Genomic DNA, 23045 nt, shown 5'->3' with positions numbered 1-23045 from the left:
TTGATATTGTATAAGAACCAAAACAATATATATATATATATTGCTCTTGAATAAAATCGTTGTCGTCCTATGCATATTATATCACTTGGACTCTGCCCTGGTAATATAATTCCTTCGCATCTGAACTTTCTTGATTTAAGTCAATGACAAATCACTATTTGAAATATATTATTTCTTAAATATATAATTACCTGTAGGTTGACAAGATGGTGTCGGACCTGAAGGATATTGACCCCTCGCTTGTTGAAGTGGCAGATATGTCACTTCCGTTACCTCCAGCCAGTGTCCAGTCATTCCTGAAAAAGGCGGATCTACCTGCAGTTGTTGTAACAGATCATAAAAAAGAATATACAAACAAGTAAGTGGTAACATTGTCTTCTATTGTATGAAAATATATTCCACAAAATAATCAAGGAATATTGTGACAAAATGAAGGTATATTAATCTCTTTTTAGCTCATCTGATTTTTTGAAAAAAAATGATGAGTTATTGTCATCACTTGAGTGGTTGTCGGCGTCGGCGTCTGCGTCTGCGTCGGCGTTGCCTGGTTAAGTTTTATGTTTAGGTCAGCTTTTCTCCTAAACTATCAAAGCTATTGCTTTGAAACTTGGAATACTTGTTCACCATCATAAGCTGACCCTGTATAGCAAGAAACATAACTCCATCTTGCTTTTTGCAAGATTTATGGCCCCTTTTGTACTTAGAAAATATCAGATTTCTTGGTTAAGTTTTATGTTTAGGTCAACTTTTCTCCTAAACTATCAAAGCTTTTGCTTTGAAACTTGGAATACTTGTTCACCATCATAAGCAGAACCTGTACATCAAGAAACATAACTCCATCTTGCTTTTTGCAAGAATTATTGCCCCTTTTGGACTTAGAAAATCAGTTTTCTTGGTTAAGTTTTATGTTTAGGTCAGCTTTTATCCTAAACTATCAAAGCTATTCCTTTAAAACTTGCAACACTTGTTCACCATCATAAGCTGACCCTGTACAGCAAGAAACATAGCTCCATCCTGCTTTTTGCAAGATTTATGGCCCCTTTTGGACTTAGAAAATATCAGATTTCTTGGTTAAGTTTTATGTTTAGGTCAACATTTTCTCTTAAACTATCAAAGCTATTGCTTTAAAACTTGCAACTCTTGTTCACCATCATAAGCTGACCCTGTACAGCAAGCAACATAACTCCACCTTGCTTTTTGCAATAATTATTGCCCCTTTTGGACTTAGAAAAATCATTTTCTTGGTTGAATATTATGTTTAAGTCAACTTTTCTCATAAACTATCAAAGCTATTGCTTTAAAACTTGCAACAGTTTTTCACCATCATAAGTGGACACTGTACATCAAGAAACATAACTCTATCCTGCTTTTTGCAAGAGTGATGGCCCTTTTTAGACTTAGAAAATCATGGGTAGGACAATATTTCTATTATACAAAAAAAATCAGATGAGCATCAGCACCCGCAAGGCGGTGCTCTTGTTGTTAGATTTAATGTCACATGAACAAAATTTTCCCAGCATTTGATGGTGGAGGAAGACCAAATGGTTTTGAACCTACTTTGGTGAGGAGCAAATGATTTGAAGACAGTTACTTTTACCACTTGACCACAGAAGCCCCTGGAGAATATTAAAATCCTGTGACATAATGTCAAATCATGTCATATTATGTCTGTTGTATTTTGTTGGTACATAGGGCATGTTATGTTTGCCATTTGAAGTGATTTACTCTTTAAAGCTATTTTATCTTGTCCAGTTTTGGAATTTTCAGTTTCCCCTTTCAGCAACGGTGATGAATTTGGCATAAACCCTATTTAAAACAACTGGAAGTATGGTATCAGGATAGCGGCTCAAGGTATCATCATGAAATTACTTAACCTTTTATGTATTAATACTTAAATCAGTTGAACATTTGTTTCTTTATCTTTACAGATTTTACAACAGTAGGTTAGATCTTGCTTCAGAAATTAAAGCAAATTGTGAGAAAGGTTCAAACAAGTCAGAGTGTTACAATACAGTTTCGGAACAGGCTAAAAACCTCACTCAAATTGCCGATATGCTTGCCAAGTTCTTGTATAAACTTGCTACTGGAGAAAATTCTACAAATGATGTAGTTGTGGATGAAAATACTGTAAGTGTTTCAAAAAATAGAATTAAATTTTTTTCTATCGAAAGATTTTTTTAAAGAAATTTTGCATATATCTACTTCAATATGTACACGTATCATTTTTAGCAGTCTTAATGGTATGTCACCATGCTCGTTTTTATGTTAACCCTTACAATGCTGGACATGATTGATTCTACCTTTGTAACCAGTGTAGATCATGATCAGCCTGCACATCCATGCAGTCTGATCAAGAATCGCCGTTCAGTCAGTATCTTTTTGGTTAACACCCCTTTTAACAGTTAATGGTCAGTCTCTCAATTAAAAGATGGACAAGTTCATTATAGAAATTTAGCAGGGTAAGGGTTAAGAACAGGATAAGTGCATGACCAATTTGACAGTGGTATCCAAATATGAGAATCTAGAACTGAAGCAAACTTTGAATATGTTTCATGACAAATTGGTTTAATTTAGATATTTCTCAAATTTTGGGTCATTTTTGCCAGGGGGCATAACTCTACTATCATCAAGCATTGTTCCATTTCTTGGGTGTTTGAATAAGAAAAATTGTATATTATATGCGTTTCTTAAGAAACACTAAGACATTCTTAAACATGTGTCAGAATTTTAACTAATTGTATCCATTTGTGACTACAATACCTATTGTAGAAAGCTATATTTCCTTTACTTTCTGTCGTCTTACTTGTAAAAGCCTACCGGCTTAGCTCAATAGGGAGAGCGCAGATATATGGATCTCAGGGGTCATGATTTTGAGCCCTGGGCGAGGCGTATGTTCTCCATGACGATTTGATAAAAGACATTGCATCTGAAATCATTCATCCTCCACCTCTGATTCATGTGGGGAAGTTGGCAGTTGCTTGCATATAACAGGTTTGTACTGGTACAGAATCCAGAAACAGTGGTTAGATTAACTGCCTGCTGTTACATAACTGAAATACTGTTGAAAAACGGCCTTAAACCAAAAACAAACAAACAAACAAATCTTACTTGTAAACAGATAGAAATAGAAACCAACCACTTAACATTTCACTGACTAAAATATGCTCTCGACCAGTTTATTTCCATTAACACAAAGTGTTCAGTATCGTCTGAAAGTAATTCAATTCTGATTTGACGAAAAAAAAATCATAACTAACGGACAGGCCTCTGTGCAATAAGTTGTGCAGTAAGAACTGCTGAAACTGCCCTTAAGAAATAGATGGGGGTAAAACTTTAAAAAAAATAATTATATAGTAAATACATTCCAAGTTACTGAAATCAAATATATGTTGTTTTAGAAGTTCATTTTGTTTTAAAATATTAAATAAGTTTGTTCTAAAAGTAAAGGTATTAAGTTTTAGATTTTTAATCAGTTAGTTTTAGAATGTAAAGTGTTACTTAGCTTTAGATATGAATTTTTTGAGTTTTACATACTGTTCTTTTAGACAGGACTGTCATTGATAGAAACGATATCGATGTATCAACGATATTTTTTTGTCGACCAATTATCGATTCCTATTTTCAAAAATCGATATTTTACAGAGAGAAAAAACTATCCAGATAAACACTCAGACCCTCAAAAACAATTTAAGTTCATAAAGTTGTAAATTTGGATAAATGCAAAAGAGAAGTGAAGGCAAAATAAAAATGAAAGATTTTATTAATTTTTATTTATTTATTTTATTTCATAAATACAAATACAACACAATCAAACAGTAATATGAAAAGTAGGCAGTAAAACTAAACATAGCATTTACAGTAAGGTATATAGTATGCATATGAACAGATAAGTTGTTAATCTAACTTAATAATCGATATATCGATGTATCGTCGATATTTGTCTTCTGATATATCGGTATCGTCGATATGCCTAAGACCCAATCAGTGACAGCCCTACTTTTAGATATTACCTAACCATGAGTTTTTCCTTTCCAGTTAACCATATGTAATATCATTTAACCACTGCCGTAATTTACTTGATTGTGTTTTCTCTTTCAGGTTAATCATTTATTATACTGCTATCTGATATCTCCAAACTGTGAGCTGTTTAAACAAAGTCTTAGTAAGGACAAGGCTGACCAACTGGGTAATGTCTTATACTTTGATTACAAAACATTAATGATGTGCCTCATTTTCATATTATTCCCGCTTGGTGCAGCATGATGGCATTTAGTCTTTAAGGCAGCTCTATGACTGGTAGCATTGCTTACGGCCGAGAATGTGAGCATGGACCTGATATTGATTAATACAACATTATCATTTACAAACATGGTAAGGAGAGTGGTTGTCTAGTGGTTAAGGTTCTCAGATGCTCATGCTGGAGTTGATGGGTTCAAGTCCTATTTGAGTGACGCCTGTGCCATCTCATATGACACTGGTACCGGGTTTTTTAGAAAACTGAACCGAATCGTTCAAATAAGCTCAAAACTTTCATCACAATCGAGCTAAAATGAATTAATCTAAACTAAACATGATACAATTTGATATTTATGTTATGTTATTAAAGGCTATACATGGCACTTCAGTCCATTTGGAGTTGATGGACTGACTGTCAGATGATAGAATTTAATTGCATTATGGACATAAGTTCCACTTTTTCCAGATATTATCTTTGGTTTCATTACCTAATCTACTGTAAGTGTATTGATATTAGCGGAGTACTAATTTTCGCGCTATTAGCAGGACTGGGCATGCGCTAATTTATATTTAGCGCTAATATTAGACTGTAATGAAAAACTTTCCTAATAAAAAAGTAACATTTATCGTCTTAAATACCGTTATTACAATGCAACAGAACACAGAGAAATACATTTTTATTGTGTAAATATGGCAATAACTGCACTCTTAACTAATATTCTGCAGAAAGTTTGGAATAAAATAATTAAACCTGTTTCAACATTAGAGCAAAAGTCATCTGTTTTTGTAAATTAAGTTGCATTTTTTTAATCTTCACCATTGTCCGTAAACATGGTATATAACACCTGTCACCATAACATTTTACTGCTTTGAAAACCAAGTGTGAATTTGAAAACAAACAATTATCACCATTCTGCACTGTATACATGTATAAAGTGTAAAGAAAATAACATGTAGATACATGTAATAACATTTATTTAATACTAAGAGATTTTTCCACATTAAGAGAAGAAAGAAAAAAAAAACAGATCGGCATGCATAATATATATAATTATTGCTTTTATTTTTTTTAAAAACTTAATACATATTCAAACTTTATTAAATAATATTTTTTAAAGAAAAAAAAAACGTGTAATCTATAGATCTATAGTCCCGGCAAAACTGTATGATACAACAATCACGTACGGGCCATTCCATATTTCATCGGATATTGGTGTTTCAGATACCGCCAACTGGCTATTTTAGCACTGCTGCTACTGCGCTGATACACATACGCGCTAATAAGTCGAAACTAGTCAATTATAGGCGTTTGCGCTAAAATTAAGCTGCGCTAATATAAGTACACTTACAGTATATTGTTTTTGGATGTAGGCATTTTATGTTATTTGGTAAATACACTTAGTCTATCTTTTGCTAAAAGTTATTTAATACTCAACACATTTAGACAAACAATTTACAAGACTGTGAGTCTAGTAGTAAATGGTCTAGATTGAAAGTACTTGTAGTTAGAAAAGTATTTGAGCTGTGTCATGAGAAAACCAACATAGTAGCTTTGCGACCAGCATGGATCCAGATCAGCCTGTGCAGTCTGGCCAGGATCCATGCTATTTGCTAACGGTTTCTCTAATAGCAATAGGCTTTGAAAGTTAACAGCATGGATCCAGGCTGCTCTGGATCCATGCTGGTTGCAAAGCCACTATGTTGGTTTTTAGCTCACCTGTCACAAAGTGACAAGGTGATTTTTTTCGATCGCGCGGTGTCCGTCGTCCGTCCGTCAGTCCGTAAACTTTTGCTTGTGACCACTCTAGAGGTCACATTTTTCATGGGATCTTTATGAAAGTTGGTCAGAATGTTCACCTTGATGATATCTAGGTCAAGTTTGAAACTGGGTCACGTGCCGATAAAAACTAGGTCAGTAGGTCTAAAAATAGGAAAACCTTGTGACCTCTCTAGAGGCCATATATTTCACAAGATCTTCATGAAAATTGGTCAGAATGTTCACCTTGATGATATCTAGGCCAAGTTCGAAACTGGGTCACGTGCCTTCAAAAACTAGGTCAGTAGGTCTAAAAATAGAAAAACCTTGTGACCTCTCTAGAGGCCATATATTTCACAGATCTTCATGAAAATTGGTCAGAATGTTCGCCTTGATGATATCTAGGTCAAGTTCGAAACTGGGTCACGTGCCGTCAAAAACTAGGTCAGTAGGTCAAATAATAGAGAAACCTTGTGACCTCTCTAAAGGCCATATTTTTCATGGGATCTGTATGAAAGTTGGTCTGAATGTTCATCTTGATGATATCTAGGTCAAGTTCGAAACTGGGTCACGTTAGGTCAAAAACTAGGTCAGTAGGTCTAAAAATAGAAAAACCTTGTGACCTCTCTAGAGGCCATATATTTCATGAGATCTTCATGAAAATTGGTCAGAATGTTCACCTTGATGATATCTAGGTCAAGTTCGAAAGTGGGTCATGTGCCATCAAAAACTAAGTCAGTAGGTCAAATAATAGAAAAACCTTGTGACCTCTCTAGAGGCCATACTTTTCATGGGATCTGTATGAAAGTTGTTCTGAATGTTCATCTTGATGATATCTAGGTCAAATTTGAAACTGGGTCAACTGCAGTCAAAAACTAGGTCAGTAGGTCTAAAATTAGAAAAATCTTTTGACCTCTCTAGAGGCCATATTTTTCAATGGATCTTCATGAAAATTAATCTGAATGTTCACCTTGATGATATCTAGGTCAGTTTCGAAACTGGGTCACGTGCGGTCAAAAACTAGGCCAGTAGGTATAAAAATAGAAAAACCTTGTGACCTCTTTAGAGGCCATATTTTTCATGAGATCTTCATGAAAATTAGTGAGAATGTTCACCTTGATGATATCTAGGTAAAGTTCAAAACAGGGTCACGTACCTTTGAAAAATAGGTCAATAGGTCAAATAATAGAAAAACCTTGTGACCTCTCTAGAGACCATATTTTTCAATGGATCTTCATGAAAATTGGTCAGAATTTTTATCTTCATAATATCTAGGTCAAGTTCAAAACTGGGTCACATGAGCTCAAAAACTAGGTCACTATGTCACATAATAAAAAAAAACGAAGTCATACTCAAAACTGGGTCATGTGGGAAGAGGTGAGCGATTCAGGACCATCATGGTCCTCTTGTTTCATGGTGTGGCTCATTTACTGTTTGCATAAAGAAAATCCCTGTATCCTGTCCATCATTCTCTTTGTTTACTAATGTCAAGCTGTTTATATACAGTCAGACCCATATATTAAGACCTTCCTTGGGAGAGCCAAATTGGTCTTTGTTTGAAAGGGGGTCTATATTTTGTGGCTAAAATACAAGAAAATGTTGAGTTGGAAATAAAGCAGGTGGTCTTTAAAAGCAGTTTGTTTGTGTTCATATGGACATTAACACAAGTTTGGATATAGTAATGTTATGTTAGTATTTTAATTTTTCAAGCTTGATGGTTTGAAAGAATATTACTCTCTGTCAGCATCATGGAAGTTTTACATGTCAGTAGGTTTTTCTAACACTACTCTGCCTAATTCTTTCAAACTTCACACATTTATTTGGCATCATGAGCTGACCTCACATGACAAGTTGTAGAACTCTAGCTGGTATTCTGTTAAAATTTTTCTCAATTTTAGCTCCACTATTCGAAGAATAAGTAGTGCTATCGTACTCACCATAGCGTCAGCGTCACACCTTGGTTAAGTTTTTCGTACCAGTCCACATTTTGACAAAGTCTTTTGAGATAAAACTTTGAGACTTTCAACACAAAGTCTTGTGTAACATCACCATGTCCAGTTTTAGGCAAGAATACATAACTCTATCAAGAATTTTGGCTGAGTTATGGCCCCTTTTAACTTAGAAATCTTGGTTAAGTTTTTTGTACCAGTTCACATTTTGTGTAAAATGTTTAACATATGGCTTTGAAATTTTTATTACTTGTTTATTATAACAGTCTCTATCTGTAGGCAAGAGTAATTAACTCTGTCAACTATTTTGGCTGAATTGTGGCCCTTTTTGGACATGGAAATGGACTTTGACATGTAGGTTTGAAACTTTGAACAAATGTTTATCATCATGATTTCCATCTGTGGGCAAGAGTACATAACTCTGTCAAGTACCTTGGTTGAATTATGGCCCTTTTTGGACTTCGAAATTGGTTCAGTTTTTGTACAAGTCCATGTTTTGTCAAAATGTGGCTTTGAAACTTTGAAGACTTGCTTATCATCATGATTTCCATTAGTAGGCAAGAGACCTTAACTCTGTTAAGTATTTTGACTGAATTATGGCTCTTTTTGGACATAGAAATCAGTTCAGTTTTCATACAAGTCAAGGTTTTGTCAAAATTTTAAATGTGGCTTTTAAACTTTTTACACTTGTTTATCGTCTTGATAAGGCAAGAGTACATAACTCTGTCAAGTATTTTGGCTGAATTATGGCCTTTTTTGGACTTGGAAATCAGTTAAGTTTTCATACAAGTCCATATTTTGCCTAATCTGTTTGTTGTATGACTTTGAAACTTTGACCACTTGTTTACAATCATAGCCTACATGTGTAGGCAGTACTTCTTTAATAGGACAAGGACTTATGCTTTAGCTTTTTATGCCCCCCCCCCCCCCACCACTCCCACTTCAAAGAAGGAGGGGTATATTGTTTTGCAGATGTCGGTCGGTTGGTCGGTATGTATACCAATCCATTTCCGGATGATAACTCAAGAACGTTTGGACCTATGATCATGAAACTTAATAGGGAGGTTAGTCATGACCAATAGATGACTCCTGTAGATTTTGAGGTCAGTACGCCAAAGGTCAAGGTCACATTGACCCAGAACAGTTAAACCCTTTCCGGACGATACCTCGAGAACACTTGGGCCTAGGATCACGAAAATTGATACTGAGGTTGACCATGACTAGCAGATGACCCATGTTGATTTTGAGGTCATTAGGTCAAAGGTCAAGGTCTCATTGAACCAGAACAGTAGAACTTCCGTTTTCAGTGAGCAAATAATTTCTGTTCCTTGTGCAATTACTGAATGCATCAAGGGGAGCATTTCGTGTTTGGCGAGCTCTTGTTTTAACATAGAAATTAGTTTTAAGTTTTGCATACCATTCTATATTTTGTCTAAACTGTTTGAAATATGGCTTTGGAATTTAGTACACTTGCTTACCATCATGGTCACACACTGCCGTATAGAGCAAGACCTATCAAAATCTACAAATGCAGGTAGATTGTCTTACCTATTTTTCTTTGTTTTGTCTGAAAGTCTCTGGTAATATTTTGATCCCATACTTCCATCAGTGCTTTGATTAGTCAAGTACACTGTCAACGTTTTGTCTGGCTAATTGTTTCAAACTTCACATATGACTTTGGCATTGTAAGATGTCCACACATTGTAAGTTTCATAACTCAAGATTTTAATTTGTCAAAATTATGCCACTTTTAAACTTGAAAATTTTGGTTAAAGTTTCACAGTCATGTAAGCAGGTTTCTCAAAAACTACTCAGTGAAATGCTTTCAAAACTTTACACACATCATGTGGTTTCCTCATGTAGCAAGTTACATAACTCTAGTTCATGTTTTGTCAATGTTATTCTCCTTTTCAACATAAAAGTATTGTGAAAGTTTTGTTTTGAGAATTACTTGACTAATTGTTTTCAGATTCTTCTTTGTCTTCATGGGATCATCTCACTTGGCAAGTTTCATAAGTCTGGCTTGCATTTTTGGCAAAATATTGCCCTTTTTCAACCTAGTGAGTTTGCTAAATCTTTTTTATGTAGCCCCATGTGGTTCTGGGGCGATCTGTGTATAAAAAGAATTGGAACCATTGTTTTACCCTTGCATGATCATAAGAGGCAACTAATAGGGTCTTAACACTTGGTTTTGCTGTAACTCTGTGATTCCAGCAGGTATACAAATTTTGACTCCATACCTCATGTTTTTATCTTGATGTAAATGAGATGTGAAATCAAAATCTGTAATCCTGTTTGGCGCCATATAACCTATACTGTGTTGGTGCGCCGTAAAACACAAATCAAATCAGATTTTGTATGTAAGCTAGTATTACATGGAAGGGCTTCAGATTGTCAACTACAAAGTTACAGATAGCTCTTGTTGTATTTCAGCTGATGAACCTTACCAATTTTATGTTGGTGTGAATACACAACTTAACAACTATACTGCTTTAACCAATCAGATGCTGATGGTTTACCTTGGAGACCGTGTGGAGAATGTCATAGCAAAAAACTGTACAACAGATACAAAAAAACAAGTTTGTACCACTTGATGAACTTTTTAAAAGAACCATTTAACTGTACAGGCACTGTATAAAGCTTAATGTGTTTGTAAAAATATATTCCTCTGTTGTCATAATAATGAAGTGCAATATGTGCATTGGCCTTAATTTTAAGTATCTTTATTCTGTATATACGTTGTTAATAATAGAAGTCTGTGTCTTATTGCAGGCAGTATATCATGAACAATGGATACAGGGACCTTTGAATGAAAATGGTACAAGAAATCCTTACTGTATCAGAGGAAGTGCTAATTTCTCACTTGCTATATCTAAAGCATTTGAAATAGATGGTAAGATAAAAACAACCTTAAGAACTAGCTCATTATACCCCCACCAAACATGTTTGAGGGGGGTATATAGGAGTCAGTTTTGTTGCATCCCGTCGCGTCCCGTCCCGTCGCGTCCCGAAATCTATTATCTCAGTTATTTCCGAATGGATTTGATTCAAACTTAAAATACATGTTCCACCTTATCACCCACATCATGTGACACAAGGTGCATAACTCTTTACACCAAGTTTTCATGAATTATGTCCCCTTTTACTTAGAATTTAAGGTTAATTTTGTTGTATTTTGACTATATCTCAGTTATTACTAAATGGATTTGATTCAAACTTAAAATAGATGTTCCACCTCATCACCCACATCATGTGACATAAGGTGCATAACTCTGACACCATTTTTTTATGAATTATGCCCCTTTTTACTTAGAATTTAAGGTTGATTTTGATGTATTTTCACTTTATGTCAGTTACTACTGAATGGATTTGATTCAAACTTAAAATAGATGTTCCACCTCATCACCCACATCATGTGCCCACATCATGTGACACAAGGTGCATAACTCTTACACCAAGTTTTCATGAATTATGTCCCCTTTTACTTAGAATTTAAGGTTAATTTTGTTGTATTTTCACTATATCTCAGTTATTACTAAATGGATTTGATTCAAACTTAAAATAGTTGTTCCACCTCATCACCCAGATGATGTGACATAAGGTGCTTAACTCTGACATAAATTTTTTATGAATTATGTCCCCTTCTACTTTAAATTTAAGGTTGATTTTGATGTATTTTCACTATATCTCAATTATTACAAAACAGATTTGATTCAAACTTAAAATAGATGTTCCACCTCATCACCCACATCATGTGACACAAGGTGCATAACTCTGACACCAATTTTTCATGAATTATGCCCCTTTTTACTTAGAATTTAAGGTTAATTTTGATGTATTTTCACTATATCTCAATTACTACTGAATGGATTTGATTCAGACTTAAAATAGATGTTCCACCTCATCACCCACATCATGTGACACAAGATGCATACCTCTGACACTATTTTTCTTGAATTGTGTCCCCTTTTACCTAGAATTTAAGGTTAATTTTGATGTATTTTCACTATATCTCATTCTGATTGGCTTAGAGCCAAAGGGAAGTAACCTTTTTTTAACCTTTGTACTGGGTTTCTTCCCCTTAAATTCCAGGAATTAGTCTATTTTTAGAAATCCTATTTTTAGATTTTCAATATTTTAGGTATTTTTCTTTTTTATTATAAGTCCTACGTAAAAAATAAGAACATTTTTCCGTGGTAACATGGGTCGGTAAGACACTTTTTTGTATTCACTTTTAGTGTATCTCTAATATTAGAGATTTAATATATTTACTAGTATTACTATACTAGTATTATACTAGTATTACTTATATGTGGAAGCCCAGGATGAAGTACTCCAAAGTATTTTTAAGATTCCTTATGGTTGCCATTCTTCTGTGACAAGACCGTATGGTGGGGGTATGAGTCACTCCTATGACAGTTCTAGTTCATTGATGGAATATATCCTTAACCAGAGTCAAGGATGATAAAGCTGAATTGGGAGACCAGTCTTAAACTCTCTTTTCTGATTGGTTGATTCAAAGCTCAATATTGAAATTGACCAATCACAATGCAGCATTTTAAGATTAATTTCAAAAGTCTGTTTTCATAATCTTGAACCCAATACTTACAGTTTGATAAAATTTACTACATTTACTCTTTTATTGAATTGTTTTTTTTTTTTGCAAACTCTTTAACTAAAAGTTAATTTAAAGGCACTGACCTCCAGATTTGGCTAAAAATAATCCTTCTTTCAAATTGAAGTTTGTTCATATTATGAACATGAGAATATGAGTTTTTATACGCCCGTTTGAAAAACGGGACGTATTATGGGAACGCCCCTGGCGGGCGGGCGGCGTCCACAGACCTTGTCCGGAGCATATCTTCTACATGCATGAAGGGATTTTGATGAAACTTGGCACAGTTGTTCACCATCATGAGACCGAGTGTCATGCGCAAGAACCAGGTCCCTAGGTCTAAGGTCAAGGTCACACTTAGAGGTCAAAGGTCAAATTCAAGAATGACTGTCCGGAGCACATCTTCTTCATGCATAGAGGGATTTTGATGAAAGTTGGCACAATTGTTCATCATCATGAGAAGGAGTGTCATGCGCAAGAACCAGGTCCCTAGGTCTAAGGTCAAGGTCACACTTAGAGGTCAAAGGATACAAGAATGAAAACTTTGTCCGGAGCATTTCTTCTTCATGCATAGAGGGATTTTGATATAACTTGGCACAAATGTTCACCACCATGAGGCGGAGTGTCATGCGCAAGAACCAGGTCTCTAGGTCTAAGGTCAAGGTCACACTTAGAGGTCAAAGGATACAAGAATGAAAACCTTGTCCGGAGCATATCTTCTTCATGCATAGAGGGATTTTGATATAACTTGGCACAAATGATCACCACCACGAGACGTAGTGTCGTGCGCAAGAACCAGGTCCCTAGGTCTAAGGTCAAGGTCACACTTAGAGGCCAAAGGTCAGATACAAGAATGACTTTGTCCGAAGCATTTCTTCTTCATGCATGGAGGGATTTTGATGTAACTTGACAAAATTATACACCATCATGAGACGAAGTGTCATGCGCAGTTCCCTTCTTTCGAATTACTTCCCTTTGTTGTTACTATAAATAGCTTATATTGTAACTTTTTCATTACTAGTCATAGGGAAAAATCGAGACCACTTTTCTGTAGTACAATATGCATGCTACATCCAATTTTGAGGTGTATTTTGACCAGTCTCTACCTGGTAAAGATTTTTATGAGGACTTGCAATTTTTTTTTTTTATTTTTTTTTTTTTTTTTTTTTTTTTTTTTTAAGATTAACTTCTATTAGTTGTTACTATAAATAACTTATATTGTAACTTTTTTATAATTAACCGTAGGGAAAAACCAAGACCACTTTTCTGTGGTACAACATAGATGTTACTTTCCAATTTTAGGTGTATTTTAAGGTATCTCTACCTGGTAAGGAGTTTTTTTGTGGACTTAGAAAAACAAAACACTTAGTTATTACTAAACAACCACAAAGTTAAAATTCCATTTGCAAATACAGGTGCTAGAGTAAAGAAATTTGCTGTGACGGGCGTATATTGTGACATTCTTGCACTCTTGTTGTTTCTTAAATTAAAAAAAATTCCAAATCAAGAAAAGAATATGACAGGTTGGGAATTGATAGCTGGACAGCAGTGGCAATAAAGACATTTTTCCGTCGTCGTAACCAATAACAGTATAGCGGAATAAGTGAATTATGACTTCAAAATATAATTATTTATAATCAAGACAGTTTATCTAGAGTAAAGCGTTACAGCGTTTTCATTGTAAAAAGTAGTAAAAACAGCAAGTTCCCTTGTGTTTCCATAACATATAGTTTGTCAGTAATTAAGTTTTAAAGCCTTAAGAAATATAGCATTTATTTCTAGATACAATGTATCTAAAAAAATATAAAAAATTGTTGTCGAATGATCTGGAGGCCAGTCCCTTTAAGCTGAATCAGACTCTGCTGAAGTAGGTTTCATAGTGCCAGTAAATTTAGTAATATAGTGTTCTGTGTGTGACATAGAATAAAGAAACACTCACTAAACATGTATGTATTGTTACAGGCTATGATTTCAAGTCACGACAGTTTTCCACATGGACAGAAAGTGTCTGGCAAATTGATGCAATAAATGTCAGAATTTTTCTCATCCCTAGTAAAAAATTTGAGGTAAGAGGTCTCACTTACTCATTAATAAATATCTTAATGGTATGTAAAACTTGAGTAACCACAATATGTAACTAAATAAAACCTTTCATTTTAACTTGACAAAAAGTAGAACTTAGTGTTTTCTTATTTCTATCTCCATTCTTATTATGTTCATTATTTTGATATTTTCCCAATAATACTTTTTATATCATTAGTTTAGTTTTAAAATGTCAGTCAGGATAATTAGTCCCCTGCTGGTTGAAAACTAGCTTTGGGGGCTTCAGGTTTGTGCCCAGTCTCATGGTTCATCCCAGTTTTGTGTGCTCAGTAACATTGCCATGCAGTGGTAGATATTGATATTACTTAACATAAACATTCATGCAAGATCTAGACCCCAACCCCAAAGGTCAAGGTCATGTTTTGAAGATTTTGTAAGATTTTAGGTAATTTTTCATGTCTGATCAGTATTCAAGTTGGATGTATCTTCAAATTTCTGTATTAAATAAACATCCACAGTAATAAGAGAAGGTGGTGCAAACAAGACTCGTATCCCTAGGTGAAAGGTCAAAAGATTGTCAGTGATGTTTGTTTGTCCATTCTGCAAAGATGGAAAAACAAAAATCGTAATAAGAAGATGAAACATTTCCTACTTATAAATGTAAATTGGTTAGCATCTGTTTAAAGATGGTTATTCCCCTTTTTATGTTATTGCCCACTAGTAGGACTGTGTGTGTGAAAAAAACACATTCTACTTTTACACAAACAACTCTGTTAATAGAATTTTATTAATAGCATGTCTTAACTCCTGTAACTCATTTAATATATTAAACAGATAATTTAAACATACCTCATACTTTAATAATCATTGTAATCAGTATTATTAATAGTAATTTTGTAATGAAATATAAAGTGGACAGAGTTCAAAATCTATACCATTTCGAGGGTACTTTTTTACTTAGTAATTTTCATAGTTTAACTTTTAAGCTAACATTAGCACAAAGTGCTCAAGTTGAGCTAAAGTTGAGCTACTATGATCACCCTGTGTTTGATGCAGGTCATTTAGTGTATTTTGTTCATCATCATTAATTTACATTGTAATTTTAACACACTAGAGGTCACAGTTTTTACCCAGTCTTAATGAAACTAGGTCAGAATGTTTGCTTAAAGAAGATCTTGAACAACTTAACTGGGAAACTAGGGTCAAAAACTTGGTCACTAGATTAGATTAAAGAAAAAAACTTTTTAACACCCTAAATCAAGTATAGAAGAACCTTGCTAACACTCTAGAAGTCATACTGTCAACCTGATAGTCATGGAACTCATTCAGAATGTTTGTTTTAATGGAATCAAGGGGTTTTAAATACTTGGTCATTAAGGTTAAAACATTTAGTCCCTAGATCAAATCATAGAAAAACGTTTTTAACCCTCTAGAGGCCTCTAATTTTACTTACTCTTCATGAAACTGGATTAGTGTGTTTGTCTTTTTGAAATCTAGGTCAGGTTAGAAACTAGATCATATGAGGTTAAAAACTGAGTTTCAAGATAAAATAATAAAGAAACTTTGTTAACATCCTGTAGGCCAAATTTTCTACTTGATCTCTTTGAAACTTGGTCAGAATATTTGTCATGATGAAGTCCAGATTTTATTAGACACAGTCCTGATCATCTAGGTTAAATAACTATGTAACTAGATCAGATCGTAGAAAAACCATGTTAAAACTCTAGAGACCACAATTTCTACCTGATGTATATGAAACTGTATCAATTTTGTTATCTTAATGATATTAAGTTCAAACTGGAAACTTGGTCATCTGGGGGTGAATACTGGGTAAGGTGGATGATACAGGGTCTTCTTGGCCCTCTTGTTTAGCATGACTTTACCAAACCCCCTCAGATTTTTAATTTTAAAGTTAAAGACTTAACTAGAACTAGATTAGGAGTTGGGTGTTTTCACATATTGTAGAGACTGACATTTTTACATTTTTTGTTCTATATTTTTGTTACTTCCATATATTTCTGCTTATTAATATTCATTATTCATAGTTTACTCTGTGTTAGAGTCACACCATGTATCTGTGTACAGAGATGGCAAGTAAATATTTCGTAAAGTATTGAAAATGAGGTCATGTGTTTAACTTGTGAAAAAAACACCTGGAATGTATGAACAGTGTCTCTCATACTTCAGTCACATATCAGGGTTTGTTTTTCTTTATAATAGGGGCAGTTTATAGTCTTCTTTCCATCTGAAAACTCTTTATAAATTATGCAGTTTTCCCTTAAAAAATTGACTTTACGTCAAGTTTTTATATTATTCCCATTGCCCACATACTGAGCTATTTCCCCCTCAAGTCACATGCGTTTGCCCTTTCACTCTTAGTAAAAAAGAAAACCTGCCTGCATATATAAAGCATAATTGTTAATTTAAAGTGTATTGTCATTTAATGAAGGTCTGTAAGGCGTTGTTTCAGTATCTACCTCAAATACTTATCAATACATTTGTATTCTTAAAAATTTGGTGAGTAATTGACCATATATATATATATCATCATTACATGCACATTTTATCCCTGTTCACTTTATGCATATTTTTATCACATGTTTGTTTTCAGGTAGCCACTCTGGTTGTAGGTGTGCTGATTCTAATTATCTCCCTTTTTGGGGGTTACTTTTTGAACAAGAGAGCATCTATACTATTTGAATCGAGTACCCCTGACACTTCCCAGTCCCCTGTCTCACTTTAAGGTGTGTGTAGTTCTTATTTTATTAGTTCTTTGTATAGCGCTAGTTCCTGCATGCAGAAAACTCTTTTGTCCAGTGCAATACATACATGCATACTCGTTTTTAATTTCTGTTAAATTACAATGGAACTGTAAACCTCAACCTTTTCCATGTTGATATATAAATTTCATATCCAGTGAATGACTGTGACACCATTCTGAAGTGTTTTTTCTTACTTCTGATTTTTTAGCTCAATGCTCAGGTGAGTTTTTCTGATCGCTCAATGTCCGGCGTCCGGCGTCTGTCGTCTCTCTGTCAACATTTAGCTTGTGTATGCGATAGAGGCTGTATTTTTCAACTGATCTTCATGAAAATTGGTCAGAATGATTACCTTGATGAAATCTAGGCCGAGTTTGAAAGTGGGTCATCTGGGGTCAAAAACTAGGTCACTAGGTCAAATCAAAGAAAAACCTTGTGTATGCGATAAAGGCTGTATTTTTCAATTAATCTTCATGAATTTAGGTCAAAATGATTACCTTGATGAAATCTAGGCCGAGTTCGAAAATGGGTCATCTGGGGTCAAAAATTAGGTCACTAGGTCAAATCAAAGAAAAACCTTGTGTATGCGATAAAGGTTGTATTTTTCAATTAATCTTCATGAATTTTGGTCAGAATGATTACCTTGATAAAATTTAGGCTGCGTTCTTAAATGGGTCATCTGGGGTCAAAAACTAGGTCACTAGGTCAAATCAAAGAAAAACCTTGTGTATGCGATAGAGGCTATATTTTATCCATTAATCTTCATGAATTTTGGTCAGAATGATAACCTTGATGACATCTAGGCCGAGTACGAAAACGGGTCATCTGGGGTCAAAAACTAGGTCACTAGGTCAGATCAAAGAAAAACCTTTTGTATGCGATAGAGGCTGTATTTTTCAACTAATCTTGATGAATTTTGGTCGGAATGATTGCCTTGATGAACTCTAGGTCAAGTTCGAATATGGGTCCTCTGGAGTCAAAAAGTAGGTCACTAGGTCAAATGAAAGGAAAAAGCTTGTGTATGCGATAGAGGCTGTATTTTTAGCTCACCTGTCACATAGTGGCAAGTGAGCTTTGTGATCGCAGCGGGGTCCTCGGTCAGTCGTCCTACGGTCGTGCGTGCGTTCCGTAAACTGTTTGCTTGTGACCACTCTAAGTCACATTTTTCAGGGATCTTTATGAAGTTGGTCAGAATGTCATCTGATACTTGGTCAGTTCGAAACTGGTCACGTGCCTCAAAATCAGGTCAGTAGTCAAAATAGAACCTTGTACCTCTCTAGGGCATATTTCAAGATTCAGAAATTGGTCAGAATGTTCATCTTGATGATATCTGGTCAAGTTCGAAACTGGGTCACGTGGGTCAAAACTAGGTCAGTAGGTCTAAAAATAGAAAAACCTTGTGACCTCTCTAGAGGCCATATTTCCAATGATCTTCATGAAAATTGGTCAGAATGTTCATCTTGATGATATCTAGGTCAAGTTGAAACTGGGTCACGTGGGGTTAAAAACTAGGTCAGTAGATCTAAAAATAGAAAAATCTTGTGACCTCTCTAGAGGCCATATTTTCACAGGATCTTCATGAATATTGGTCAGAATGTTTACTTGATGATATCTAGGTCAAGTTCGAAACTGGGTCACGTAGGGTCAAAAACTAGGTCATAGGTCTAAAAATAGAAAAACCTTGTGACCTCTCTAGAGGCCATATTTCTCAATAGATCTTCATGAAATTTGGTCAGAATGTTCATCTTGATGATATCTAGGTCAAGTTCGAAACTGGGTCACGTGGGGTTAAAAACTAGGTCAGTAGATCTAAAAATAGAAAAACCTTGTGACCTCTCTAGAGGCCGTATTTTTCATGAGATCTTCATGAATATTGGTCAGAATGTTCACCTTGATGATATCTAGGTCAAGATCGAAACTGGGTCATGTGGGGTCAAAATCTAGGTCAGTAGATCTAAAAATAGAAAAACCTTGTGACCTCTCTAGAGGCCATATTTCTCAATGGATCTTCATGAAAATTGGTCAGAATGTTCACCTTGATGATATCTAGGTCAAGATCGAAACTGGGTAACGTGCGGTCAAAAACTAGGTCAGTAGGTCTAAAAATAGGAAAACCTTGTGACCTCTCTAGAGGCGATATTTTTCAATAGATCTTCATAAAAATTGGTCAGAATGTTTACCTTGAAGATATCTAGGTCAAGTTCGAAACTGGGTCAGGTGGGGTTAAAAACTAGGTCAGTAAATCTAAAAATAGAAAAACCTTGTGACCTCTCTAGAGGCCATATTTTTCATGAGCTCTTCATGAATATTAGTCAGAATGTTCATCTTGATGATATCTAAGTCAAATTCGAAACTGGGTCACGTGGGGTCAAAAACTAGGTCAGTAGGTCTAAAAATAGAAAAAAAATTAAGACCTCTCTAGAGGCCATATTTCTCAATGGATCTTCATGAAAATTGGTGAGAATGTTCATCTTGATGATATCTAGGTCAGTTTCGAAACTGGGTCATGTGCGGTCAAAAACTAGGCCAGTAGGTCTAGAAATAGAAAAACCTTGTGACCTCTCTAGAGGCCATATTTTTCATGAGATCTTCATGAAAATTAGTGAGAATGTTCACCTTGATGATATCTAGGTAAGGTTCAAAACAGGGTCACGTACCTTCGAAAACTAGGTCAATAGGTCAAATAATAGAAAAACCTTGTGACCTCTCTAGAGACCATATTTTTCAATGGATCTTCATGAAAATTGGTCAGAATTTTTATCTTGATAATATCTAGGTCAAGTTCAAAACTGGGTCACATGAGCTCAAAAACTAGGTCACTATGTCAAATAATAGAAAAAACGATGTCATACTCAAAACTGGGTCATGTGGGAAGAGGTGAGCGATTCAGGACCATCATGGTCCTCTTGTTTACGTGAATGACAGCATTCTCGTGCAACTCGTGCAAACAGAGTTATGAAAAGTATGGTGGAGAATTCAAGGACAAATTATAAATGATATTAAAGTGAGGATAAGTGTATATTCGTCCAGTTTTGATCATTGGCATTCCTGCTGTTTATTAGTAACTTTTGTGAACAAGATTAGAATGTTGCTTTTGCACATATACACATTGATTGGACCTCTCAACCAAATTTCATACCTTATTTTAGGGATTTTTAAGACAATACATTTTCAAAAGTTTGTTGAATGTGTTTTGATATTTAAGTGCATTGTAGTTCATGAATACCAAGTTAAAAATTTATAATGGCAACATTTCTAGGCCTTTATTGTAAGCCACTAGACTTCTGTAACGATAAATGTTTAATGTATTAAGGCGAATATACTCTTTTAGTTTTGTAATGTGGCATTCCTTGACCACCGTATCTTTTCTTATGCACTACTTTGTAAACAAACTAAATAATGTGTTTTAGCTCACATATGCGAAATGAAAAGCAAGACAGTGAACTTATTTCACATTCTTTCTTTAAATTAGAATCTGTAGGACATTGATAAATGTTTAGACAAAGTGAAGCACTATTATTTTCGCACCAAAAAGTCTTAATTGTTGACTTTGAATGTACATAAGAAGTCTTACGTAATTCAACAATAACTTTCGTGTTTCAGTTTTTCTCATTTTTATTTTAGTGAGCAATCCTTTGTGTACTTATAACAGTTGAAACAGTATTCATTTCATTTACCAAAACCTTGTACTTTTTTGCAGGTAAATTTTATAATACCCCACCCACTTTTTTCTAATTTCAAAGTATGCGTCCCCTTAATGAAATCTAGGCCGAGTTTGAAAATGGATCATCTTGGATCAAAAAGTAGGTCACTAGGTCAAATCAAAGAAAAACCTTGTGTATGTGATAGAGACTGTATTTTTCAATTGATCTTCATGAAATTTGGTCAGAATGATAGTCTTGATGAAATCTAGGTCAAGTTAGAATATGGGTCTCGTGCTCTGGGGTCAAAAATTAGGTCACGGGTCGAATCAAAGAAAATATTTATTTATACTCAAGATTTTTGCTCCAATTTTAATGATAATTGTCAGAATATTTATTTCCATGAAATCACTAGGTCAAACATGTTTACAACACTGTTATGGTGTGTTTCTCAGGTGAGCGACCTAGGGCCATCTTGGCCCTCTTGTTCAGTTTTATTTGGACTAAAGATGTTTATCATTTATAAGTTCAAGTTCAAGGTCACATGTGGATGTCAAAGGTTAAATGACTCAAATTCATGTCTGGCTCCATATCTTTTCAACCTCCGGCTAGATCTACCAAAGATGTAGTAGCTGAAATTTGTGTCTGCTGCATATTTTCCAAACCCCTTGAATTAGTTTCACAAGTTAGCCTCATCTAGACTGCATGTTGAGTGCACAACCCAGGTCACTAGGTACAAGGTCAAGGTTATTTAGAGGTTAAAGGTCAAGTAGCTGTAATTCATGTCAGCTCTATATCTTCCTAACCACTGGAAGGGTTTTCATAAAACTAGCTTTAATTGTTAACTTAATCCATTTTGGTCACTAAGTTCAAAGTAAAGGTCATGTGAAGTAGCTGTAGTTTGTTTTGATGATGGTGACTGAATATAATCTTAGTGTCAAGGCTAAATTACCAATGTAATATATGCACATCTGTGCAATATTATCTTTCGAGAATTGCAAAAGCCACAATTTGTAGACATGGCCAAGCAGTATCCTTTCTTACTGAGTCAGAAAAGCCTCATTTTATATGCACAGCTTTGCAATACCATATTTTCTGAGATGAATACAATATATTGATTTACAAAAACTGGAAATTAAATCAGTTTGAATATTTTAGGCTCATTATCTGGTTACCAAAGATGTAAAAGTTGGTACCAGTGGCTCCCTTGTATGTCACTTAATTTTACAATAGTTCTCTTCCCTTAAACCCTTCTGTTGATGGGTGCCATCAGAAATGAGGTCTCAAGAGTTATGAGTACATGTTATAGAACTTGTTTTACAATCAACCTAGATTAAATTAGAATGAGTTAGTGCCAACATTATGGAGCAACTCTTAAGTTGGGAGAATTAATCAGAACACATGAAGTAGAGTATGCATGAAACATGCATTATACAGAAAGGATCTTAGCTAATGCTTGCTAGTGTGAATACAATGTCTTGGCTTTTGTCATGAGTATACTGGTACTAGGTATTTTCTTACTCATCTTATTCCATTTATTGATAATCTTTACACTCTCCCATGAAACTTACTATATAATAAACTGTTCCATTTTAACCTCACTGATATATTAAGTCTACAAATTTATGTATTAATTGGAATTAGTCTTCACTTCAAATGCAGTGTTTTTGTTAATTAGTAACATAAATATTAAATCAAAATACTGTTTTAAAATTTTTTAAAATTTAACTCATGGTTGCTAGTAGCTAACTTCTTGTTTAGGTTGTATATAGAACTATGAAACCTGGATTTTGATGTACATCTGGACATAGGACCCTTTAGTGCTTCTTAACCCTTACCCTGAAATATTTCTTATTGAACTTTTCCATCTTTCAATTTGGACAGTACCATTAACTGTTAAAAGGGGTGCATACCAAAAAGATACTGACTGAATGGCAAACAGTGCAGATCTTGATCAGACTGCATGGTTTTGCAGGCTGATCATGATCTACACTGGTCACAGAGGCAGAATAAATTGTGTCCAGCATGATAATGGTTGAAATCATA

General features: G+C 34.7%; 1 protein-coding gene across 2 annotated transcripts in view; it reads left to right on the top strand.

The window, feature by feature from the left end:
- LOC123561700 (nicastrin-like) overlaps window positions 1-23045 on the top strand; it is a 57406-nt gene that overhangs the window by 22483 nt on the left and 11878 nt on the right. The window contains exons 10-16 of one of the 2 annotated variants that reach the window (XM_045354245.2): window positions 198-358; window positions 1929-2127; window positions 4099-4186; window positions 10375-10520; window positions 10714-10834; window positions 14519-14622; window positions 17211-17343. In XM_045354245.2, coding sequence (XP_045210180.2) covers window positions 198-358; window positions 1929-2127; window positions 4099-4186; window positions 10375-10520; window positions 10714-10834; window positions 14519-14622; window positions 17211-17342 — 951 coding nt within the window. In that variant the 3' untranslated portion in view covers window position 17343. The remainder of the gene's footprint in view (window positions 1-197; window positions 359-1928; window positions 2128-4098; window positions 4187-10374; window positions 10521-10713; window positions 10835-14518; window positions 14623-17210; window positions 17344-23045) is intronic. The other variant, XM_045354244.2, reaches the window with a different exon arrangement.

This window comes from Mercenaria mercenaria, chromosome 10 (genome assembly GCF_021730395.1).
Source record: "Mercenaria mercenaria strain notata chromosome 10, MADL_Memer_1, whole genome shotgun sequence".
Classification (NCBI taxonomy): Eukaryota; Metazoa; Mollusca; class Bivalvia; order Venerida; family Veneridae; genus Mercenaria; species Mercenaria mercenaria.
The sequence above is the reverse complement of the archived record's forward strand: the minus strand, read 5'-3'. Positions and strand labels throughout refer to the sequence as shown.